Genomic DNA, 26933 nt, shown 5'->3' on the forward strand with positions numbered 1-26933 from the left:
TAATAAAATTAATTCATTTGAAACACAATGATCAGAGATTTACCTTAGTGGATAATTCAAGATCTGGGTTTGATTGTAATAATAATTTTAAAATGGCAGTTTGTCCTTTTTCTACAGCAGTATACACAGCAGTCTTTCTATCTTTTCCTAAAACATCAACATCAGCATATTTCTTTAGTAAAGCTTCCACTACAGTTCTATGTCCTCCTTTAACAGCGTGAATAAGGCATGTATCTCCCCCACGATCCTGAAAACAAAATTTGTTAAAAAATACTCAAATCAAAATTATTAAATTAAAAATTGCCTTAAAAGTTTTGACTGTATACCTGTATATTGATGTAAGCACCACTGTTTAGGAGAGCGGCAGATATTTCATAGTAACCATCCTTACAAGCTATCGCAAGAGCTGTACAACCATCTTTATCTAAAGCATTAACATTTGGCTTATGCTCTAATAACATTTGTACTATTTCTATATGGTTTCCTGAAATAAAAAAAAAGTGTCATAAAATAGTTATATGTATGCATTTAAAAAACACAAAAAGTTAAATTAATAAAGTTTAATATATTTGAGACATTACCGCAACTCCATTCCCAAAACAAAGACGAACACTGCGCTTCAAGTACATAGTGTATATGCAAGGTATATCCCTAAAGAAATATCTGTTTGTATATGCCATCGCAGATCTGCGATTGCAGTTTCCCTCATGCTTGGTACTTACCCTGATCAATGGAGAAGGATTTGACGCCGTTATGAGTTAGCTAACTGTTGTGTATGCTTCTCGGTGCTTGTTCAAAATACTTTAAAAAATTGAAAATTCCGCCGCTTGTCAGATAAGGCCTGAATTATTTTTCTCGATGAGAAGAACGTTAAACCAGTTCACATTCATCAACAGATATGTGAAGTGTATGGAGAATATGTGATAAGTGATTCAATGACCAGGGGGTGGGTGAGACAGTTAAATGAAGGTTGTGATAATGTGAACGATGACGAACTAAGCAGACGTCCACCTTTGGTTAGTAATGAATCGGTTCGTGCAAGTGAAGAAAACATTAAATAAAACCAAAAGTTTACAATTTCTGCTTCCTCTGAGCAGGTTTTAGAAGATCCAGTTTTTCATGTCTATTTCATGAAGAAGTGATCTTGAAATTCGGAGAAATTCCATATAGAGCTTTCACTAAACTGTTTCATCCATCTCCATACCATTGAATGACTTATCACATGTCCTCCGTAGACTTTACAGACTCCTGGATTGCTTTGATGATCTTCACATTGACGAAACAAATTACAGGCGGCGGGATTTCCAATTTTATTTGACATTTCAAACAAGCACCACAAAGGGTACACAATAGTCAGCTAACTCATAATGGTGTCAACTCCTCAATAGGTCAAGGTAAGTACCATGTATGCGTGAAACTGCAATTGCAGCGCTGCGATGATAAGAAATACAAACGGAACATAAGTTCAGAATACACCTCGTACTTGCTTTTCTCAGTGCGATCTATTTCCTTCATTGGAAGTCTCGTCACCACAGATCTTCACAGGTGGCAGTGGCGTCAGGAGCTTATATAGCATTGACCCCAATTTTATTAATGTCTGTAAAGTGACAAACCTTGAGTAGCCTGCAGTAGGGCGGTCCAGGAGTACATGCCCGCCTGGTCAGGAGTGGCCCCCGAGGCCAGGAGGGCACGCACGGCCGCTGTGTCCCCCCTGCGGGCAGCCCACACAAGAGCCGTCGTGCCATATTTGTCTCCGCTGTTGGGTCTCGCGCCGCTGGCCAGCAGCCGCTCCACTATGCCCGAGTGGCCGCGGCCCGCTGCCCACACCAGAGAACTGAAAATAAAATTGATATTTTAATTACTGGGTGATGCCTGATAGGGAAACAACGACAATGAAACAGGATTCTTTTTATCATACGCACAATAATTTAAGGGAAGTTTCCTTTGTTTTTTTCTACGCTTTAACCCTTTGACCAATTAAAAAATGTGTATATACATGTACGTAATAAACAATTTTGATTTTATACTATATTCATGAACTGGATTTCAATATTGAAATGAAAATATATATATTCAGAAAGATTAGACAGATACAATGACAATTATTTTTACTTTTATTCATTTTTATTAGGAATAATGTTCCCTTACCGAGATGCCTTGTGTCAAGGGAAATATTAAATTGATTCTCTTACTTCTACTATCATGTTAATTTATCACAAAGGGAAATAGAGAAGTAAAAAGTTATACAAACATACCTAATATGGTAATTTCCATGAGCGTTTACGTCAGCACCCTTTTCCAAAAGCAGGTTAACCACATCTTCATGTCCTTTGTACGATGCCCACATTAAGGGAGTCCAGCCGCCCTAAAGAATAAAATAAACCGATTAAGTTCAACAGGATTCACCGTGAGTGTCTTTGACACAGGTACATAATACGAGATATTTATAAAAATATTTGATAAATTTTCAATGTGGGTAATTACAAATTTAATAACCGGATATTTTATAAAATGTTTATGTACGAATATGTGGCTGTGTACAAGGGTTGCATACGTTTTTCACAATTAATTGCTAATTTAGTAATCAGCCGAGTACACTGGAGCCTCTTTTTACATGGTGGATACTGTAATGAGTATATTCTCAAGTAGGTACCTAGTTACAGAGTTTACTTACTAGCAAATCTGCAATTACTAATTTATGGTCGGCACTGGTTTAGTTTTACGAATTGTCAATTTACGCGTTACTTTTTCATTGACTTGTAGACAGCAATGGCGTGATGTGTTGAATTATACACCATATGAGAACATCTTTTTTGTTATGGAATCACGATTGACGGGTAAATCTTAGAACAATCTTTCGTTTAATGAAGATCAGTTAGTTAATATTCCACTAATTCATTTTGTATTTCCGTTTTCCAAGTGTTTCTTTTTCTTTATCTATCCTATCCTATATTTATCATCTACCGTGGTATTTTTTATATGCCTTTTTTATATGACATTTATTTGCCGGCAAAGAACGATGGTTTCATGGCCACCAACGATAAAAGCAATATTACAAAAGGGATAAACCAAACACAAATATATTAGAACGGCTTAACCAACCAATGATTTGTTGTAGAATATTTTTTTCCACGCGTCATCGCGACAGGATGGAATACATAACACCCCTTTTTCTCGGAATTTCTTTATTGGAACAGGAAACTACATTTGATAAATTACATTTCTCTTTGTTTGGCAATGGTTAATAATTTTATAAAATGTTTGATGAACCAATCCGCTGCACATTTGGTAGAAAATAAATTGTTATGACAATCTTGTAAAATCTTATTTTAAATGCTTGTATGGATAATCAAATTCATAAATAATTATCTTGACTTAAATTTTTCTGACTCGGACTAGCGGCTCAAAGGTCGGTAGTTCGATTCCCAATCTACCCTGACTTAATTCCTATTTTCTAATAGTGAGTTATTTACAACTCGTTGAAAATGGCCCGCGAAATGAAATATTTGGGTAAATCATAAAAACGCAAATATTTACTTACTTAAAAATAAAAATAAAATTTAAAACTTGTGAAGTTAACTTGAAATGATTAACCCTTTGTTGCATATTCTGTGAGAAAACCGCTGATAAACTTTTTACTCAAATTTATGTTTGGAAAATTTCAAATATTTTAATATGTATATAGGATCAGAGGCTTTTTATTAGAATTTTTATTAGTTGTGTTGTTGATTTACAAATGAAAGTCATTTCATACTGTTTTAATAATTATTATTTCATGTTTCTGTTGAGTCGATCTAGCTGGTGGAAGTGTCGTGAGATAATCAGTCTACCTCTCACTTCTACATTATAATACATTCCATGCAGTGGTACCGTGTATAAAATACTGTGTAAAAAGGCATGTCAAAAAAAGAACAATAATGGATAGATTTCCTTGTACAAAAATCCTTAATATCAAGAATCATCTAATTTGTCTTGGCACAAATCGCTAGATAAAATTGTCTATAAAATACAATTTACCATTTCCCTTTGGTGAATATTGGCTCCATGATCCAAAAGATCAGAACAGATGTTGGTGCGGCCATGTTTAGCAGCTAGGAGAAGGGCAGTCCATCCATCGTTATCTTCGGCACTGGGATCTGCTCCGTGCGCAAGTAGTTCGGATACCATGGAGGGTCGGCCATATTGACACGCCACCATGAGCGCTGTCGTGCCATTCTATTAAAAAAATATGTTGCATTTTTGAAGTTGCTATTCCACAATATTCTGTCGTGAAAATAACTATAAGATTAATGAAAATTAGTAGTCACAATCTTAGATTACTAAATTCCGATTAATTACTGCAATTCTTCGTTAAAAAAGTCTATGATGTATGCAAGGACAGCGATTTGTTAATGAATCGAATATAAGCTAATAAATTGAATGTGATAGTTTTTTAAAGTGATGAAAGTATGACTAAATGCGGCATCACTGTGAAATGAGATATTCTGAAACAGGTAGAACAATTTGTGCATCTGGGAAGTATATTTACTAGGGATGAACAGAGAAAAATATTGAAAGAGTACTTCGTAGCATGTGTAAGTTAATAATATAGGTAGATGAATGTTAAAAAGAAGCAACCTGGTTAATATTTCTCAGGGTTGATGGCCAATGACATAATTTAATGTTCTTGTTAGAATTACCTCATCTCTATCGTCTATTTGGATTTGTTTACTGCTAAGAAATGATTGAAGGCCATTGAGGTTATCTTCGGTGATGAAATTGGAGAGTGTCCGGAAGCAGAGAGAAACCATGGATTCTGTACGGTGCAGGCTCTGAAAAAAAAGTAAGATTATAATAATTACGATTACGAGTATAATACATATACACAGTACATTGAAAGAAGTAAAAAATTGGTAAGTTATATGTAAAGTTTTGAAAAAAGCATTATTTTTGTAAGAAATATATAATTTCACATTTAAATTTTTTTTAAAACATTCAATGCTACAAAAAATAAATGCAGCTTAAAAATATAGTGGTTCTTGTTACTGGTTAGAAAAAATTCACACAAATTACAAACGAGTATTAAAAAAAAATGAACAAATGCAAAATCAAAACAGAAAAAACAATACATTTTCAAAACATATTACAGCGGCTGATGACAGAGGATTTTATAAGATGGTAATTGAAACTATGACTATTTTCCATGACTGTTGATTTCTTCCAGAACATTTGAGACATCTGGACGCAAATGCTCGTAGTTCTAATCACTTTTCTCAACGAGTACACTTGTATACACAAATATGATTCGACAGAGGTCACTAAACACAACAATCAGGAGATGAATCTAATTGAGATTCTCCAAATAGTATTCAAATGTCGTGCCAGAAATTCACTCCCACACAGTTTATTTCAAATCAGCGCTAACATATTCGATTATATTTAATAAAATGTTTTGGACACATGATAGATACTTTATCAAGTTGTCAAAAATATTACTTACGTTTTAATGATACATGTAATAAATATAATTAAATGTACACTTCCTCATTATTTGAGTAACTTGCCAAACAAACGTGCTTATTATTTAGACCAAAAAGAATTTTTCATATGCAAATACGGAGATTTGTACTTGTAGTAAATTTTAAAATTATGTTTCAATATTTCATCTTTGTGTTTACGAGGTGTTTTGATCGTAATGATCTTTTTAGGACAACCATTTGAGTATAAGAAATACAACAGAGATACAATAAATCAATACATAAGCGCATGGAATGACAGCACATAACTGCATATGCATATTTATGCAAGTAAAAAACATTTACAAGGCCCATATTACAATGGGAAGTTAACATTTATCTTCAATTATATCTACAAAGTTTTCTGTATGAAAAACATAATATGTATACAATTTTTTTTATCTAAACATGTTCAATTACCGCTACCGGCTAAGGTACTTTTTTTTTCATACAAATATACACGTTTATGTATACATATTTCGTACTTGTATGATTTTACTTTATACCGTCTCGATATGTACGGATGAGGAAAGCGTTTGTAGGGCCTTGGTTGTATTTTATATGGATATATTTCAGAAGGCACGGTGTTTTGGCGTCGCCGTCAGAGATTTTATACACTATACACTTTGAAAATCTCTTGTACTTAATGATTAAAAAGGAAGCTTAGTTGGTAAATTTTAAAAACCAAAAAGATTAATAATTTCATAATCAATGATAAGAGAAAATGTTTCTAACCGAAGGATGACTGAACTGCTAGTTGCCATCGTTTAGAAATAGTAATTTGGCCCTTTGGAAGTTCGTGCTTTTCTGCATATTTGAAGTAAGCTAGCCTTGCATTTTACAAGTGTAAACCTGCATTATGTGCACTTCTGAATAAGCCTGAGTATGCACATATTTGTATGTATGTTATGATGAATTATAGGGTGGTGTGTACAAAAAGTAGTCTAAATCAACTTGAATCTAAATCAAAAATTAATCGAGATTTCTTCAAAATCATATGAAAAAAAATCGAGCCGTGGTCCTGTGGCTAGTGTCGCGAACTCACGGATCAGAGGTCCGAGGTTCGATTTAAACTTGATTTTTATTTTCTAATAGTCGAAATTGAAATATTTGGGTAAATTATAAAAACGCAGATATTTATTTTTTAAAAATGCATGATTTAAAACCTCAAAGAGCAGTGAGGAAAATCAAATCGCGTGAAAGAATGAGTTTTTTAAGCACCATAGCTATTTGAGTAGCTAAATAATAATAAATTTATGAACATGAAGTAAAAAGAATAATAACGATTTATTCCAGTAACGGTGCAGGCCTACAAAAGTAAATCTACAAAAAAGATTTTCAAGTAGTTCTTCCTGTCACAAAAAACTGTTATTGCATCAGATATTAAAAATAAAAAAAATTGTGCAAAGAAGGAACAATTCGTTCCCCTCTTAGTCGAAGGAAGGTTAATAGGCCAAAATCTAATATACAGAAAAAATATAGGTGGAGAAGAAAAAACTACCCTTTATTTGATTTTATATGTGTCCATACAAAAAGCACATAAATATGAATGAGTCGATTAAAAAATCTCCACTCACATCTAGAACTGTGCCAGGTAGGTATTAAATACCAAAGGTATAAGGTAATTATGTAATTATTTCAAATTGATAAATGCACATAATCTCCATGACACATAATTATTATTGCCGCCTGCGTTTGGTTAGTAGTAATTAAAGTCAAATAATATTTTTTAATAGCCTGAATGTTCATGAGATATTTTAAGCGACATGAATAAGGAGATTAATTTATATTTGAAAAGATACACGTTTTATAGTTAACGCATAGTTGCAATATTTTTTTCTATCACTACATTTGTGAGAAAGAAATGCTGAATTCAGATTTTTCATTTCAGAGACAAAATGTATTTATTCACAAATACTTTTGTAGGTACAACCTACAATATTATTATATTCATTTATGATACGGAGCAAATGTTGTAGGCTTTTAAAGGTTCTCATTAGGCACTTAAAAGTGTCGTTATGCCAACGAATTTTGAAAATCATAATTAGTGCGCCGCACACGTTCTTTACAGTGTTAATTTGGTTTAAATGTTAAGAAATTATGAAACTGAAAATAGCTTGGCGTAATGTGTTTAAAAAAACAGTATGACACTTTTCAAAAAAAATCATACGTGTAAGTAGTAAATCTTTTATAGTAACCGGCAAAACTATTTCACACAGCAATAAAAATACGATTTTGTATACAAAAACAGGTTAGGTTTTACATGCTATTAGTAAGAAAAGAAAGCATCTCGTATTCGTAAAACTCACGATCTTTAAGGCAATAAGCTCGTAACTACATAAAACATGACTCATTCAACACCTACAAAACTTATTCGCATAAGCAAAGTCTGGCGATGCTCGGCGCAAGACATCACGAAGGCCCAAATGACGAAACAAATCGAGAAATGGGGACCGAACATTTCGGTCATGTCAGTTCAAGATTTGTATCATTCTCTGGGCCCGCTGGTTAAGCACAATGCTCGGTTACAGGGAAGAGTCTCCCACTGACCGTGTTGGAGTGACGTCGGAGGGCGAAGGCTCCCAGGCCGTGGAAGGCGCTACTGAGCTTGCGAGAGGCGGACTCGGGGGCCGTGATCGTGAAGGTGGGGATATGGAGGTGCGAGCCGGCAGAGTGCGGCCCCGATGTCCCTCCGTCCGGCAGGTGGATGTGGAGGAACGAGGCTCCCCGGCGTCGCGCCTGCCCCAGCCGGCTCATTTCCGAAGTCACGCATATGCTGTTGCTTTTGTTTCTCTTTTGGCCCGGGGCGATCTTATCGATATCGCCAGCCACCTCATCGTGGCTCGAGCGCCTCCTAGGCGCGTTCGAAGCGGTGGGTGGCGAGCGCCGCGCGGTCACTCCGAGGCCGGGCTCGTCCGGTCCGGAGACGGCGGGCGTCTGTCCGTCCAGACCGGAGAGAGGAGCCGCGCTCTCCGCTCGGGAGCTCGGAGCTGAAGATTCCTCCGGGAGAGCCGGCAGCCGGTCCGGATGGCGCTGCCCGGACGAGATCGGCGGCTCCGAGGCCAGGGCCTCGAGCGGAGGCCGGGACACATTGACGGGCGCGTGGAGGGTGGCGATCAGCTTCCTCACGTGCGCGTACCTCTTATCGTTCTCGCTTGACATTGAACTCGCTCGCGCTCATCACTCGCACTCGCACTCGCTCGCCAGTCTCGTCACACGGCGGACTGTCGGACTTTTGCGCCTTTTCCGATTGATCTTTGCCGAACTAGCGATACTTTGATGAGGAAGAACAATATAGGAAGCTTCTGTTTTCCCTGAATACATTTATTTTTTCTTTATCTATATCTTATTAACATACGATCAAAAGAACGAAATCATTTCCTGAAACACACAATGGGTACATCCATCCAGGTACATCGAAATATAAAAACCGCGTTTTCACTAAATAGGAGAATACATTTTGCTGAAAAGAATACCACCATTTGAAAGCACTCGGTTGGTGTATGTAAATATTAAATATGTTCAAACATAATTTTATTCTTATTCTAAAGAAAGTTGATTGTCCTTAATTATCAAAATCATATTATGGTTATTTTACAGAAGTTTGTAAAAGAGTTTTAAAAAAAAAGTAACAAAATAGAAACAAAAAATATTATTTACTTAAATGTTACATACTATTCTGTTTTGAAACAATCTGACGAATGAGCAAGTTCAGTGCTGCGGGAAATCGGAAATAAAAAAATGTTTTCTTACATTTTTCTTCAAATTAAACCATTCAAGTACGATGAAGATTCTTGAAAATGTATAAAAAAAATAATAGAGATGATTTCAATAAAAACGAAATACGTTGAACGGCGTCACTAGTTCTTCCGAATCAACCAATGATAGAGTGTTGTGTTAGATTTCCAGTTTACAGGAAGCCAACTCATCAATCAGCAGAACTCACCAAAGAGAACTTGTGACGTCACACGTGGAGAAATTTCAAAATTATAAAACTTTAAAAACACATAAAAATATTGAAAAAAAAATTGGTTTAGTTTATAGTCTATTAACAAATAATAAAAAAGCACTAAAATTCCTCATTGTATGCTTGCAATTTGGCAAAACTTTAGATATTGTATGGTTTCTTTATTTAGTCATAAAATAATAATAAATTTTACAAATTAGTATTACACATAAGCTTACAGATATTATTGTCCATTTTTAATCCAAATTATGCTATATTTTTTTTGATATGGAGACTATTGTAGCAGACTCTCAGATACTTTTTGGCAACTCATTGAACACTTTTAAGCCTTTATAAAAAAGGTTGTTTTGAGTAGCAGTCAATCTTACCCCAGGAAGCCTGAAACCGTGATGTAAGTAATCGTATAAATATATAAATAATGTTTAAAACGAGACGAAATAAGAATTTAAGAAACGAATTATAAAAAATAAAGAATCGTTAATAACAATGTGCAGAAAATAAAATAGCATTATCTACTCAAATACACTTATCCACAATAATAATTAATATTTAAGTGAATATGAAAAAAAATCGAATATTTCACGTCATATAATATTTATTATTTTAGCACGAAATAAAATAAATAATATCATATGCGCAAATAATCTAACGCGATAACATAATATTATACTAATTAGACTGGATGATATTGAAACAGGATTCTAGCCAAAACATTTGCAATAGATGCTTCTAAGAAAAAAATAAATAAACAAAAATCGATCACGATGCGATGTAAAATTGGATATGATATTATGATTAAATTCACAAAAAAATTGGTGGTTTTCCCTGCAATATCTTGCATAAAACATAACAAAAAAAAATGCGAAAAAACTAGGATTCTTAGGAAGAATTAGGAAAAAACTATATTTAAATTCAAGTAAATTAGTGTGCCAATCTATTGCAATGCCACACTTGAAATATTGCTCTACTGTCCTGTTTCTTTAAAACGATACAGAATTGAAAAAAATAAAGTCTTACAGAACAGGGCAATGAGTGTGGTATTGAAGTGGTGTGGTCCATACACCAGGATTCAATTTACTTTAGAGAAATTAAATATCCTGCAGATTAAAAAAGACAATTCTGTTCAAAACTCTTTTTATTTATAAGTTGAAAAACAGACTGCTTGGTACACGATGAAAAGTATACAGAGGAATAAGGATTTCCACAGTTATGGAACGAGGAGTGGAGGTGATTTCAGGCTTTCTAAGGTGAAACTGACTGGAACTCAAAACAACCTTTACTATTTAGGTTTAAAAATGTTTAACGAGTTGCCAGAAAGTCTCAGGGAAGCTGAAAGCATCTCGACTTTTTGAGCGAAATGTTATTTGTATGTAATTAGGGATAGAAATAATTTATTTATGTATTACGTAAATTTTTAGATATATTTAATTAAGGTAAAATTAGTTTAAATATTAATTAATCATATTGTTTACTATTAAGTAAATTTGAATTAATCTGTAAATTTATCGTCTAAACAAATAATAATAAAGTTAAATTTAGCAATAAGGAAGTTTACTGAATTTAAATTAAATAAATATTTTACTTTTGAACTAATCCAAATACATTCGTCCATTACACGAACCTATAATATGATTGGCGAACAAGTTTGTGAATGATGACGACATATTAAAAATGCACGCAATTTCAACAATATTTTATTATTTTTACGAAATTAAATTGTCCACGAAAACATTTATACTTAGGGTACCACTAAACTTCCTTATTATTTTTTTAAAAATATTTAACTTTAAATCGGGCGTTGGTTTTATTTAAAAACATACGAGATTAATACTGCTTCGGTTAAGCAGACTTAGGCTTTTAGAAACCGTTCCTGCCACAACATCAGTAGACAGCATGGTGTCACAAATAATATGAGTTTCACACGCGACTCGACTAACAGACACAATTGAAAGCTACAAAATTGAAGCCGTAAAGAATATATTTGGAGCTCGGAGCGCGGGACGACTGAGTCAGCCCGTTCAAGACAGACTCGTGAACTAGAGAAGAGGTACGAGCATGCAGCTACTAAATACTAATTTCGAACTGCTAACATACGAGTCCGTGAGATATAATATTATTATCTCTATGAGCTATGAGCATCGATTGGAACGGAGCGACGAATGTGGAATACATTGACAGTTTCGAGTTCGCAGATTTTCCGGGTTATGCAAGTGTCACTTTGTTGCAGAAGCACAAAATATTATTTTTTTCTGCAAACATTTTAGATACAACCAAATAAGGCATTGTGGCTCTTTCTTTAATCAAACCAGAGTTCGTGCGTGAAATAATACGCCATATAAACAGTTTATAAATAGACACTTCGTGGATATTGTCATGTTTTTATACAAAATTTGAATGAACTTGGGTGGGTGCTATAGTAATTGGACAAGGTATAATAATTGGACACTCCACGTGCGATTGTCAAAAATAAACGTAGGAATTTATCTCCACCATATCATACAATTTTTTGGCGTGTTCTTTCTTTAAATTAACGCGTTACGTTTACTTATTTTTGACAATTGCATTTAGAGTGTTCAATTACTATAGCACGTCCAATTATTATAGCACCCAAGAGAGCAACTTGGAGTCTGTAGAATTTCTATTTCATATGAAAATGATGTTAAGATAATGCTTTAGCCGGTAATTCAATAGAAGTGCCCTATTCACAATCGAGTGGAGAGGTATGGATAAAGGAAATGCGGAAAGCGTATTTTATTAAAAATACGTTCACTTAAATAATTGCGTAGATCTTCACGGTCACTGTTATCAATATGTATCTTTTTTGCTGTGATTCCGTGTAACGAATTCCGGGAACGAATCCAACTTACGCGGAATCACCCATAAAAGATACATATTGATGTGTTCACTCGTTTAGATAAGTGATGACATATTTTAAGAGTCTTGAAGTAGGAATGGATTGTGTTTATGGAAAGTGCTTAGTAATGTTATTTTAGTGATTTTAAACTAAATTTGAAAAGAACATGTTGCTATGTTTTATAGTCCTCAAAACAAATAACAACTGGAGTGTTTTCGACTCGATGGCTGCTGTCAGGTAAAAATCTTGGTTGGCGCGTTCGCCTACTATTTTTGAGGTTCTGAGTTCGATTTCTGGTAGGGTAGATGTAGAATATTGATTTTAAATGTCGTTTAAGCTGTCATTGTTCCTGGACTGGCATCTGAAGCGTAGGACTGATCCCCTTGCCTTCGTGTGTATAGAAATACGCTGCATTTTGTTAACAAATGCAGATGAATGATGATGAAACAAATAACAAGGGGTATTCTCATAGCGATATTTTTGTAAAAAATTATGACGAAAAAGTGCTTCACAAATTGACTATAAATAAATCACGTATTTACATTTTTGAGAATTTTCCTAAAACAGAAGAGAAAAATTAGATTTCTTTTGTTAAACTATGTCGCATGAATGATATGTAAAACGCATTCAATCCGCACGTATATTTTTATATCAGGATTTTTTTTCATAAAATCGACTTTATTTTGTCTCGACCAAAAATGAATGATTAATCATAATAAACTAATGCTGTTATATATAGAGTTATTCTTATCTGAAGAACGGCTGATAGAAATAACTAATCTAATGAAGTTTGAGCCTACAGAATTTAGTCAGCGCGTGGCAGATTGGACACGGTCAATGATAAATGCACAAGTTTAATAATAGCCGATTCAACATTATCAGTATCTAATTTGATTCATTATGCAGTCGAAACAATTTAGACAGATCTTATTTTTAAATTGAATTAGTTTCACAATTGCACCATAATAACATATTTTTAAAAGTTTAATAAAATATAAACATATCACGCGTATTAAAAAAAAATTGAGAAAAATAATTATATTCTGTGTCTTCCCTGCTATTATACCCGATCCAGTGATTACAAAAATATTGATGTATTTCCGTAATTAATAACTAATTGAATACTTTACCTTTAATATAATAACTCTTATCTAGTAAGGTCCCTATATCACCGGAAAACTCCGTAATTAAGAATATAAACAAATAAGTAAAGAGCCATAAAATATAGAATTAATTCACCATGGAACCTAAATGATTGTCAATTAGGACGTTTGAATATTAAAAAATCATTTGTTGATTTATTATAATGGGTACCTACAGTAATGTGAAATTTAAATGTTTTAGCTTTTCATTAGGTAGTAATTATTACTCTACAAACAAAACGTAATTATTACTATACAAACTCTATTCTAGAAACTATTCTACAAAAAAACGTAATTGTGGTAAATAAAGTATATCAGCTCGATCTTGATCCAAAAATATTTCAGAAATGCTTCTTCGATTTTGAGCTCTTCATAAGAGTCATATAAACTATCATCACTATCACTTAGAAGTTGATCGTTATTGTCGAATTCACTTTCGGAATAGGTTGAGCTGCTAAGCTTCCGAGTTTCTAGGTGAGGTATTATTATTTCTATATCACTTTTAATATCCGTTATCATTTTAAATGATATACTTTGTATATTTATTCACAATAAAAAGGACCCTTTGCAGAGTTAACTTGTCAGTTGGAGTAATAAAGTAAGATTAAAAATATATATAAATGTACACAATATGTAATTTACCACAGCTGTTTGTAATTTCAGCAACTGTTGTCTATCTCGCTCAATCCATTATGCGTGAACTAGCTATTAGTGAAACGGAATATTTTTCTTGGAAGTGATATCAATTTGTGAGACAGTTGTACGAAAACATTATTTTTTAAATTAAAATTATATTATAACATCTACCAAGAAATAACATCACTTCTTAGTACATTTACCCGTTATCACGAAGTTTCAATCTAAATAACTCCATACAAACATTTGGACATACTCAAAATATTGTTGATCGAAATAATTTGCATAAGAAAAATATTTTTTAAGTTTTTTTAGGCATTACCTAGGAGGTGAAATAATTTATCCAGATGAAACTCGCCGAATTCAATAAAGGTTTCAGCTCTTTTAGTTTGCAAAAGTCAACAGATGCAAGAGTTGAGGTAATGTAAAAATAATCGTGAATGGTGAATATTTCGCAGTGTGTAAAGTGGCCATTTAAAACAGCCAATTACAGATCATAAGTCCTGTAAATGCCTAGACTTCTATATTCCCTTGGCAAAAATGTGTTCCCTCTCTGTTGCAACAAATTTCAAGATATATTTTACTCAAATTTTGTTTAGCATGCATTGATGGAAGTGGTAGGTTTGATAATAAGGGCACTTTGCCCCGCAATCAACAACAAAAACCACCATAGTACTGTCGTTTCAATAATAACTATTAAAACAATGCGCCTTGAGATTGCTGCGCGAGATCATTTTTGTTTGTTTTTATTTTCCATTAAGAAAGGGTTTACAACCGCTGTACGAGAATGTGTTGCGGGCGGCACGAGTTGTCCATCTTGCTCACTCCACTGGGCTTGAATTAGATATTTATGAAATGGAAGATTTTTCTTGGAATTGCTATTAATTTTTAAAACAGTAGTGTGTTTGGAAAACAACGTATTCGATAAAATATTTTTAAAATGTATTAACCCTTATACTGCTAAACAACGATATATCGTTGTTGTTAATCCCTATCATAAAGTTCTAACTAGACTGATGCTGACGTCATAATCCCCAAAAGGGTAAATGAATTCGGGAACTGCTTGTTGCACTTAACCGTCAGTGGTATAAAACATTTTCAAAACATAAAAATGACTTATTCGACGGGTTATTATTTACTTTCGTACCTATTTCAGCCCTACGGAAAATTTTATACAAAAAATGTTTTCTTACGCGCTGTAAAAATTTAAGCATTAAATTGTACGGCAAAGTTTCTTGAAAATGAATAAAAAATCATTAAAAATATTTTAATGAAAACGAACAACTTTGAACGACGTCACTTGTTCATATGAATCAATCAATGATAAGAGGGTTGTGTAAGATTTCCGGTTTGCTAATCGTCAATGGACCAATCAACAGAACTAACCGAGAAAAAGTGGAAGAGAACTTGCGACGTCACACGCGGATTAATGTCAGAAATACAAAACTTTAAAATATCGTAGCGCTGATAATACGATACATAAAAATTGAAAAAAAAAGCTTTGTCTATGAACATTTTTTTTTTTAAAACCTCTAAACATCCTCATTATAAATTTACTTATGTTGTTTAAATTCGCAGTGCTTTTAAGAAAAGAGAAACGACTAAACACGGGAAACTTCTAGCTAGTCGGGACCTGAAACTGAACTTTTTTACATTCCAAAAACAGTGAAATAAAAAATAAATCAATGTTAATAGTTAGATTTTTAATCACTTTTATGATATTTGAGGAAAATAATTATATTTGGTGTTTTCCCCGCTATTAAACCCGAGTCAGTGATTACGAAAATATTTAAGTACTTCCATAATGAATAACTAATTGAATACTTTACCTTTAATACAATAACTCTTATCTAGTGAGGTCCCTATATCACCGGAAAATCCCATAATTAAGAATATAAACAAATAAGTAAAGAGCCATAAAACATAAAAATAATTCACCATGGAACCTAATGATTGTCAATTAGGACGTTTGAATATAAAAAAAATCATTTGTTAATTTATTATAATGGGTACCCACAGTAATGGGAAATCTAAATGTTTTAGCTGTTCATTAGGTAGTAATTATTACTCTACTAACAAAACGTAATTATTACCATACAAACTCTATTCTACAAACAAAACGTAAATGAGGTATATCAGCTCGATATTGATCCAAAAATACTTCAGAAAAAGCTTCTTCGATTTCGTGCTCTTCGTAAGAGTCATAATCTAAATTATTATCACAACCACTTAAAAAAATATCGTTATTGTCATATTCACTTTCGGAATAGGTTGAGCTGCTAAGCCTCCGAGTTTCTCGGCGAGGTACTATTATTTCTTTATCACTTTCACTATCCGTTATCATTTTGAATTATATATTTTGTAAATTTATTCATAATAAAAAGGACGCTTTGCAGAGTTAAATTGTTAATTAGAGTAACAAAGTAAGATTAAAAATATATATAAATGTAAAAAATATGTAATTTACCTCAGCTGTTTGTAATTTCGACAACTATTGTCTATCTCGCTCAGTCCATTATGCGTGAACTAGCTATTATCGAAACGGAATATTTTTCTTAGAAGAAATATCAATTTGTGAGACAGTTGTACAAAAACATATTTTTTTAAAATTTAAATTATATTATAACAACTACCAAGAAATAATATCACTTCTTTGTACATTAACCGGTTATCTTTAGGTTTCAATCTAAATAACTCCCTACAAACATTTAGACATACTCAAAATATTGTTGATTAAAATAACTTGCATAAAAAAATTAAAGTAATTTTAGGCATTACCTAGGAGGTGAAATAATTTATCCAGATGAAACTTACCAACATCAATAAAGGTTTCAGCTCTTTTAGTTTGCAAAAGTCAACAGATGGAAGAGTTGAGGTAATGTAAAAATAATTATGAATATGTATGTGTAGACATACCCAGAATAGTGAATATCTCGCAGTGTGTAAAGTGGTAATTTAAACCAGCCAATGACAGATCATAAGTCCTGTAAATGCCTAGACTTCCATATTCCCTTGGCAAAAATGTTTTTCCTCTCTGTTGCAACAAATTTCAAGATACATTTTACTCGATTTTTGTTTAAATGCATTGATGGAAGTGGTAGGTTTGATAATTTATAACAGAGCACTTTGCTCCGCAATTAACAAAAAAACTATAATAATTATTTCGTTTCAATAATAACAATGCGCCTTGAGATTGCAGTACGAGATCAGTTTGTTTGTTTTTATATTCAATTAAGAAAGGGTTTACAACCGCTGTACGAAAATTGTCTATTTGCGGCACGAGTTGTCCATCTTGCTCACTCCATTAGGCTTGAATTAGATATTTATGAAATGGAAGATTTTTCTTGGAATTGCTATTAATTGATAAAACAGTAGTGTGTTTGGAAAACAACGTATTCGATAAAACATTTTTGAAATGTATAAATAAGAGGATTTCTGATTAGATTCTTGAAAAACTGCGTAGCAGCGTAAGGGTTAATAATAAGATTTCTGATTAGATTCTTGAAAAACTGCGTAGCAGCGTAAGGGTTAAAAATACTGACAATAAATTTTCCGCTTGTGGTAAAGGAATTCATTACAAGAAACAAGTAAGAATAATACATTATCTACAAATATTCAAATAAATTTACATAATATGTAAAGGTTTCAATTTTAAAACGGGTGTAATTAAATTTACGGTGGAAAATATTATAAAAATATACAAATAGCTTAGCCGTACGTAAGAAGTTGGTAAATACAAGGATGAAGATACTACATTTGGAACATAGCCTGGTGCCCTGGGCTATATATATATTGGCAAATAAGAGGTTTTGCTTTGGGGATGTGGAGGAAGTATAAATACAGCTTATTTATAATTACACTGGCTTCGGGAATTACACTGGCCACGTTTTTCACGGAGGGTGGAATACAAACTATGTTAGCTTAGTCACTGCACAACTCTGCTCCGGAATATCTAAGGGAACTTTGCATTCCAGATGAACTAGCTGACATACGTCTTACGCTTAGATCAGCTACATCTACGTCGAGAGGAAAATTTATTATACCTCTACGCAAACAGCGCACTAAATTCGGTGAACGCGCATTTGCGGTCGCATGCCCTCTCCAGCAGAAGTGCGAAATTGTGAGAGCGAAGTGATGTTTCGTAAAAATCTTAAAACCAACTTGTTATCTAAATCATTTGAATAAATTCGTAGCATTGGATAGCAAGTTATTTTACTTAAATTACAAATTTAAAAAGTTAAAATCGAATGTATTTTTTCACTTTGTAAAGCGCCCTTGCTATAACGAAAATGGCGCTATATAACTTATCCATAATAATAATAATAATAACGTATATTTTGGTGATAAGTATTGGGATGTAATAAGACTAAAAACCGGTCAAAATAAAGGTGTTTTAAACGGCGAACGATTGCAACCGGTTCTATTTATATTTATTTACTTAGATATTATTGAACAGTAGACACTGCAGGGCCATTGCTAACAGATGCCCAGAGCGATGAATACTGTAGTAGCATGATTTATTGAGTATTAACAGAAATTCAGTGGCGGATCGATCGATCGATCTATCGAGTAAACGTTTGTGTTTTTGTTCAAATGTAATGTTAAATGAAAGAAAACAGAGTATAATAGCAATATTTGAATATATTGAACAAAACGCACAACTATAAAATTATGACTAGAACGAATTGCGTAATATCAAAATATTGCCGTATTCATTCATTCAAATATTGTCTTGGTTTATTAGTTATGTAGGAATTGCTATTCCATGCATTTTATTTATTATTTCATTATTCCATGTCCGCTCCCTAGTTGGAGCATACGGTGTCCACAAAGATCCTCCAAGCATCTCTGTCGGCTGCCAGCTCCTGTGCATCATCCCAAGTCAGGTTCGCGTCCCGTAGTTCCGACACGAACTGCCGATGAACAGTCAGCAGTGGAAGTCCAGGACGTCGAGAAACTGACGCCTTGTAAAGCAGGCAAGCGTGGTTAAGGCTCTCGCGAGGCATCCGCACCACATGGCCAAGCCAACCGTATCGCCTTCGCTTGATGACAGTTGTCACCGGAGTTTGCTGCGTCCGTTCTCTTATTACTTCATTCCTCACAAAGTCAAACCACCGCACACCCAAGATTCTTCTGAGACACCTATTCTCAAAACTTAGAATTTTGCTGTTTTGGGCCCTAGTGAGGTGCCACGATTCGCATCCGTAGAGGAGAATAGGAGTTTTGCAGGCGTTATATAGGCGGCATTTGGTTTTCACTGAGGAAATATCCGATCTCCAAACAGCCTTCATACTGTTAAATGTGGCGCCTGCTATTCGTAGCCGCACTCCTAGTTCTTTTTGAAAGCTGTCATTTTCCGTAACATATACTCCCGGTATTTGAAACTCTCGACTCTTTCGATGACTTGGTTTGACAGAGTCAGGGGATTTTGGGCATCTATCAAGGCATGAAGTGTTACACAGTACATGGATTTTTGCAATATTGATTTTTAAACCCATCCATGCGGAGTACCTATTTAGGCTATCTACAGTGGCCTGAAGACCCCTGACTGAATCGTCAATTATAAACGCATCATCGGCATACTCTAGGCCGCAGAGTTTTCGGGAAGAAAAACATGGATATTCCACGATCTAGTGGAATTAGTTCCTACGATGAAGTCCATGAGGATTATAAAAAGGAACGGTGCAAGGGCGCAAACTTGACGAACTCTGGTGGTGACCTCAAACCAATCTGTGACAACATCGTTGATTCTGATTCGGCATTCGCTATTTGAGTGAAGGGCTTTGACGAATGTTATACTCTATTATTATTGATTTATTTAAACTTTTTGTACATTTCCTCCCGTTTTAAACAAGCCAAGAAAAGCAATAACAATTAGATATACTACACATTATAATATATACAGACAATGCAATTTAAGCTATCACCAGCAAAGTTCGTAACTACAGTTTATCTCGATTCCTTCGCATTCATCAAATTCTCCTCCAAACTCCTTTCGACTAGGTCCATAGAGTAAGATCGAGACATCTCAGTATTACAGTAACACTACATTCCCAATATCCCCGCATATCTCCTTTCTCTTCCTTAATCTCTCCTCCTTTCCTTTTTCCTCTTTCCTCTTTTTTTCCTTTTTCCCATTGAGTAATAGTTTTGATTTAAGGTAATTGATAAACAAATACGTTTATTTCTATTTTTATATATTTTTAGCTTTTTATTTATTTTTTATTGAATATGTTCTGTAACTTGAATTATAAAAATAAAACTTTTATTCTATTGGTTGGTTGGAAGAAATTGCCATTTGGCAATAAGCCCGCCAATGTACAAATAACATTATGTACAAAAAGTTAAATAAATAAATAAATATAGCTGAAAAATATTTTAGTAATGTGGTAGTGTTTTTTAGACGATTGTAAGGAAAGGTTAAAAGTAAATTCGAAGAAGAAGTTAAGTCAGTTAGAAGGTAAATAATATTTTAGGTTGTAAAATGATTTAAATAAAAAAAAAGTAACTGACTGCAAGATTGATTTTCTAAGTGATAAAATATATTCAGCTTAAAATGCAAGTTTATAGATCCAAACCAGTTAAGAAAAATCTGAAAAATCGAGTTTTATCACAGATAAGCCGGTAGGGTACATCTAGTGGTAATAATTCTACATTTATTTTCTCTTTGCATATCCAAGTTCAATCGATTTAACTTGAAAAGCTCTAAACTAATATCTGGGAAACTGCATAAACAAAATTGCTTCGATATTATTCCACAAATACATTTCATGACTTTCATGTGCGCCGAGAAATGTCAGAGTTTGGCTTTCAGTGGAGTGTCGATATGATTCAGATGATGGATGCTTTCCGACTGAAACGTTCCATTTATTATGGTGCATGTGTGTGAGAGGTGTGCATGTGTGTGAGATTTAGGTGTGCATGTGTGTGAGAGTGAACACAAGTACATAACATACAATCGTGGATTTCTGCTTTAGTTGCGTGTTTATTTTATTTATTCATTTACTTTAGTTAGTTGATATGATTTTTTTAAGTAGGTGGTACCTATGCGTAATGCGCGGCGCAAAATACTGGATCCAACAAGTTCACCACTGTATCAGTAGTATTTTATAAAAAGAAATATTTATTACTAAGAATAAAGGACTTAACGATAGAATAAGACTTCCATATAAAAAACGGATTTTTTTTTTGTATAAAGAATAAAATATATAATAAAATGTTTGAACGTGTGAAGAATAATAAATTAAGAAGAACCTTGTTTACTGTATTTTTTTTACGAAGGAACTGTTTTATTTAGCAAATTTCGTACCAAAATATAATAGTTAAAATTATTTTGAAAACCTTTTTTTTCTAAAGGTTCTAAGGCTGAAATTGATTGCAACAGAAAGGGAAAACATTTTTATAAAGGGAATGTGGAGTTTAAGGCGTTTAAAGGGTAATATATAACACTTTAAAAAAGGAAATATGGAAGTCTATGTATTTAGAGAGATTCCCTTTGTTTTCCCTCTCTTTTGGAATAAATGACAATCTTGACAATTCTCCAAGGGGTGGAATCCAGCTTTGTCTATAGACATTTGAACATACTCAAAATATGTTTACTTCCAAGGTACGTATTTACATTTTTACTCAATAAGTCTTAAATTAATTAACTATAAGGTTTACTGAAAAAAAAAACATCCGAGTGCTCATGAAGAATGCCTTAGGCCACCCTTTACGGTGCAAGGCCAAGGGTAACATATCACGAGTACATTGTGTGTATAATATAATACTTCACTAATTATTAATAATTTGAAATCAGTACAGATAAATTAATAAAATAAAACATGAAATCAACGCTATGCTTTGGTTCTGTGGTAGCGAAGTAGCTTCTGAAATGGGTGGTAAATTAATAAATACGCTCTATCACAACTTGATTCCCATCTGCCAATAGTGTGTTATTTACCACTCGTTGAAATTAGCACCAAAAAATAAAATATTTGGGTAAATCATAAGAACGCAAATATTTTTTTTTTTACAATTTATTTATTTCATAATCGTATTATCATTAAAGAATGTAAAAAAAAAATACGGTGGTTAATCGTGTTCAACTGCCGGCTGAAATATTAATTAAAAATATTCAGGTTTTAAATAAATATTATATTGTTCTCGGAATGGCATCTGAAGCGTGAAACTGATCATCTATAACAAAGGAACGAGGTACGCTGCATTTAGTTAACCTAAACAGTGTCCTATTCGTCATTAGGTGCAGTTAAAAATAATATGAATTCATAGGAATGTCAATGAATTGGATTAAATAAAAACACAATTAAGCATGTAATAAAGAATTTAGGAAAGATATTTATATTTTGTACGCCCTGTTTCTTCTTTGTCTTCAAAAAAACGTAGATGAAAAAAATAAGTATTAAATTATAATATATTCGCCTCGTGGTGTAGTAGTCAGCGTAGTTGCCTACCACGGAAGAGGTCTCGGGTTCGATTACACTAGAATATATCGTAGTCCCTGGAGTGACGCCTGAAGCGTAAAACTGATAATCTTACCTCCATGTAACAAAACCGATCAAGATACGCAGCGATCGGTGTACCAATTCAGCAACCTATGAACCATCAGGTGCGGAAAGAGAATGATGATGAAATCAAAGTAATATCTATATTTAAGTCCACTGTGTTTCATTTTACTATCTCGGAATAGGGAAATATCAGGTTTCTTTAAAAACATTTTGAAAGTAATAAAGGTCTATGAAATACAGTCCAGTAAAATAAACTGCTAATTATTAGTAGCAAAAAAATATTTTTTAATTGGTAATTTTGAATTCCCGCAAACACCGTCATTCCATTGGCCACGTCCCTTGTACGTCACGATTCATGTTTATTTGTTCCTGGACATCAAAATTTGTTTAGAACACTATCACGAATCTTGACGTCACAACTGTCAAGGCCAAACATGTTGCGGTTTTCTAGCGACGTATTTTTTTGAAGTTCTTTTTAAAATTTATGTATGAAAACATTTCTCCACAGAATCCATATTGATTTTGAAAATACAATTAATTATTCTAAATCCATTTCACATATTTTTGTCGGTATTCTTGGAATGTGATATTTCCCTATTAGTAGTAATTTAATAAAATATTTATATTATTGCATCGATCTTTTCACGTTTCGATTTTTCATCACTTTACATTATTTAAACATATAGTAATAGGGGCTTGCATAAGTTCCCGCTGTTTCCCGACGATGGTGTTATCTTAGCCTTTTTACATCGGGTAATACTACAGCCAACTTCATCGTGAAGCTCCATTATTAGACTTAAAATGACAGTATACGAGTATGTTATTCCGCCGAAGCGTAAACAACATGTTTTTTCGTAGTGTTAAACGTGTCGAATTTCGTGCCAAAAAATAGTATTTCCGGAGAATATTGCAGCATTATTTTTTTCAAAAAAAATCTGTAGCTGAAGTACATATAATGCTCTGACGGAACATCACCGAACATCATCATCATATCTGCTCTGCACCATGATAACCTGGTCGTCCTCAAACTCAACGAAACCATCGCAGGAAATCGCTATCGATTACAATTGATGCGTTAAGGCGAGCGTTGAAGTAAAAACGGCCGCAATGCGAAGAGAGACACGACAAAGTAATTTTGCAGCATAATAACGCTCGGCCACATGTTTCAAGGCCAGTCAAAACATATTTGGAGACGCTCAAATGGGGAGTCCTACCCCACCCGCCGTATTCACCGGATTATGCTCCTTCCGATTATCACTTGTTCCGATCGATGTCTAATGGCCGGGCTGAGCGGCACTTCCATTCTCATGAAGATGCTAAAAAATTGATCGATTCGTGGATAACCTCAAAAGACGAGTCGTTCTTCGAGATGGCATTCGTATGCTACCAGAAAGATGGAAGAAAGTAGTCGCTAGCGATGGGGGCAGTACTTCCGATGACATGTTCTTTACTTATTTCTTAAAAATAATACAATAGTTTTCATAAAACAGCGAGAACTTATTTAAATCCCCGATACAGTTTTTCTAATCAATAATCAAGAGCCGAAGTAGTTGAATAAATGGAAGACAATCTGACTTATTAACTAAATAATTCATTCAAATAATGAAATAAATTCTGAATAGTCCGGAGGGTATGAGGAAAACAATAAAATGAATTAAGCAGAATTAAGTAATCGATAGTAAACACAGTAATGTTAATATTTTGTTCTGGATATCATTAGTCACATTGTGAGCACATGTTTTGGATCAATATTATCGAGTTCAATAGCATAATACAAATTATTGACGTAGATAATTGTTTATCGGGTCACATAGTAACAATGTGCTACTAAGTTAATTCACTCGCAATCGAAGTCACTGCCTTTCCGATCTATAACCTCCTTAAGATCACAAAACTGCGTGTTGGAAATTGAACACGGTATTGGAAAACTATATAGAACATGCGATAGTAAATCGATTGTCCAGCCAGACATTTCCAAATTACAAGTTAAAGAAAATAACTATTTAAATGGTGACCAAAAAACTAATATTGTTGTTTTACATATGCACGATGTTTAGTGATTGTGTACATTGGCAATATGTCTTCTTTATCCGTAAGACACTTGGAATGGTCTTAAAATGTACAAGTATTTAGGCATTATTTTTGGTAGCTTTTTGGGATTATCTGAATAGTTCATTAAAAAGGTATTTTTCGGGAATGTCTTACTATTTTAACTGGACGGTTGAAATATTATTTTTCCTTTGATAGCACTAGATATGATTTTAATTATTAAGTCATTAAATACATTTGATTTTACCACCATCTACTGGAAATGATATCACACAAACAGTTGTGTAAAAAACTGATTTAAAATTACGTAAAATTATTACTTTTAATAGAATTTATGTTAATTTGTGGTCTAGCGAAGTGTTGACCTCATGTACATAATATGTTTAATTGAGTTTATATATTCTAGCAGTCATTTATTGCTGAAAACTTTCAATATACCATAACAAAACAAGACAAAATCAAAAAGATCGAACGAGCGCCAATAGTAATTTTGCAAAATTAATGTACATACGTTAAAAATGTTATTTACCAGACTTTGGACGGTTTTGGTAAAGGAAGATTTTTTGAACATTTTGAATAGAAACTATCTCCCTATTGCCCGAAGAGTTCACTCTTACAAGTGTACCGAACCAGTCGGCACCACTAAAGTATTTCTACTGGCGCAAAATGCGACTGAGATGATACTAAGACGCGATTATAAAATCTCAAAAATCGGCCTTATAAATTAAGATATAATCTGAACAAACTAAGACCACACATTGCTAATTAAAGCGAGTAAACCGTTTAACAAAAGGTTGTTTAATCAAGAAAGTCAATATAGGATCAAGATACGGTTTAACTGATAATAATTGCGGTCGTATAATATATTTATAAACTGCAAGTGTACATTAGACACATAATATTTACTAAAGCTTTTGCTTCTGCAAAACCAACAGCAGATTCACTTTTGCCCTATCTTTTAAGCGCAAGATGCACTTAAGGAGTGTCTCATTTATTTGAACAGCAGGTATCTAGTTGATTTGAATAGTAAGATAAATAATTGATGTCCCTTAAATACTTTTTATGCATAAATGATTAACTGTGTTAAAAGCATAAGCTTAATACAAATTCCACCTGCGGTTTATGATATTATAATGATTTTAAATAGAAGTACTCATTAAGACAAATATTAAGTTAAGCTATAATCTCTCGCTAAGTTATTTACGTAATGAAGTATGTTTACGATTGAAACCGCAAGCGAGTGTTTTATCTGACCAAACATATGAAAATAATTTATGAATGTACATCTTAAATCGGTTGAAAAACGAACCCGTTGTTTGCTATTGAACCATATTCATTGGAAAAATCTTATGCATAGCGAATTTCCCTTTACGGTTTCGTGGAATACCATATTACGCTGGTTGATACACAAGTATCGGAAAATTTTAAAACATAAATTTTTTAATCCATTATGTAATTAAATACAAATTTACATTGGTAATGATTATAATCTTTACCAAATTAATATACACTAAGATAATAAATCTTAGGAATATTTTTTTTAAATACGGACAACATTCCGACTCAATGTGACACAAAGAAAAGTGTAATATCAATTTCTCCCGCTATACCAAGCAGGGATTTTGTTATATGGGATAGAATTTCAGATCCCATATTTTTGTTTAATAAATTATAAACAAACGCTTACGGATTATTACATACTGATTTCACTTTAATACTGACCAATTTAATTTGCTTTTAGCATGATGTGGGAAATCGCCATAATGTCAATATTTTCATTAGCTTCCGCTCTATTAAAACGACGAAGGGTTCATTGCAACATCGCGTATTTACACATATAAAATATTATTTTACATTGACATATAATACATAGACATGCCCTATAGTGTAAAATATTTTAAAAAGCAGTGACCAGAAAACGTATCCATAGTTACTAAGTACTGTTTTTTTAAAACCAGGGCTGCATTCAACGAGCATGCGTATGCTACCAAAAATTTAAGGGTACTCATTTTTGGTACACGAAAAAGTTTGTATTTTAACGTCAACAATCAACATGCATTTTTGGTGGATCCCAATAAGGTTCTCTCATTAAATTCTTTATAATTTCGACCCATTTATTTCTTTTCACCTGATTTTTAGGAACGAAAAGATAATATTAACTCACGTTTGTTATATTTTGAAAACGTATTCCTATCAGTGCACTACAATAACTAAAAAGAGGTTCGCAATTGCGCAGCTAGGCGTAGTTTGACGTTTACAAAAAAAATAAATCTTAATATCAAT

At 33.4% G+C, this 26933-nt stretch overlaps 1 protein-coding gene and 1 long non-coding RNA gene across 11 annotated transcripts in view; both read right to left on the reverse strand.

Moving 5' to 3' along the window:
* LOC148282294 (uncharacterized) overlaps positions 1 to 26933 on the reverse strand; it is a 232300-nt gene that overhangs the window by 66587 nt on the left and 138780 nt on the right. The window lies entirely within an intron of this gene.
* The window catches only part of Arms (Ankyrin repeat-rich membrane spanning), a 116480-nt gene that overhangs the window by 22567 nt on the left and 66980 nt on the right, over positions 1 to 26933 (reverse strand). For 9 of the 10 annotated variants that reach the window (XM_088225312.1, XM_088225311.1, XM_088225310.1 and 6 more), the window contains 6 exons: positions 4680 to 4811; positions 4018 to 4215; positions 2256 to 2365; positions 1614 to 1834; positions 327 to 484; positions 44 to 247 (listed from right to left, as the gene is read on the reverse strand). In XM_088225312.1, the coding sequence (XP_088081438.1) occupies positions 44 to 247; positions 327 to 484; positions 1614 to 1834; positions 2256 to 2365; positions 4018 to 4215; positions 4680 to 4790 (1002 nt within the window). In that variant the 5' untranslated portion in view covers positions 4791 to 4811. Of the gene's footprint in view, positions 1 to 43; positions 248 to 326; positions 485 to 1613; positions 1835 to 2255; positions 2366 to 4017; positions 4216 to 4679; positions 4812 to 25179; positions 25323 to 26933 lie in introns of those variants that run through there. The other variant, XM_088225309.1, reaches the window with a different exon arrangement.

Source organism: Micrasema longulum, unplaced genomic scaffold, assembly GCF_059751315.1.
Source record: "Micrasema longulum isolate JH-2025_06_02 unplaced genomic scaffold, ASM5975131v1 h1tg000341l, whole genome shotgun sequence".
Lineage (NCBI taxonomy): Eukaryota > Metazoa > Arthropoda > Insecta > Trichoptera > Brachycentridae > Micrasema > Micrasema longulum.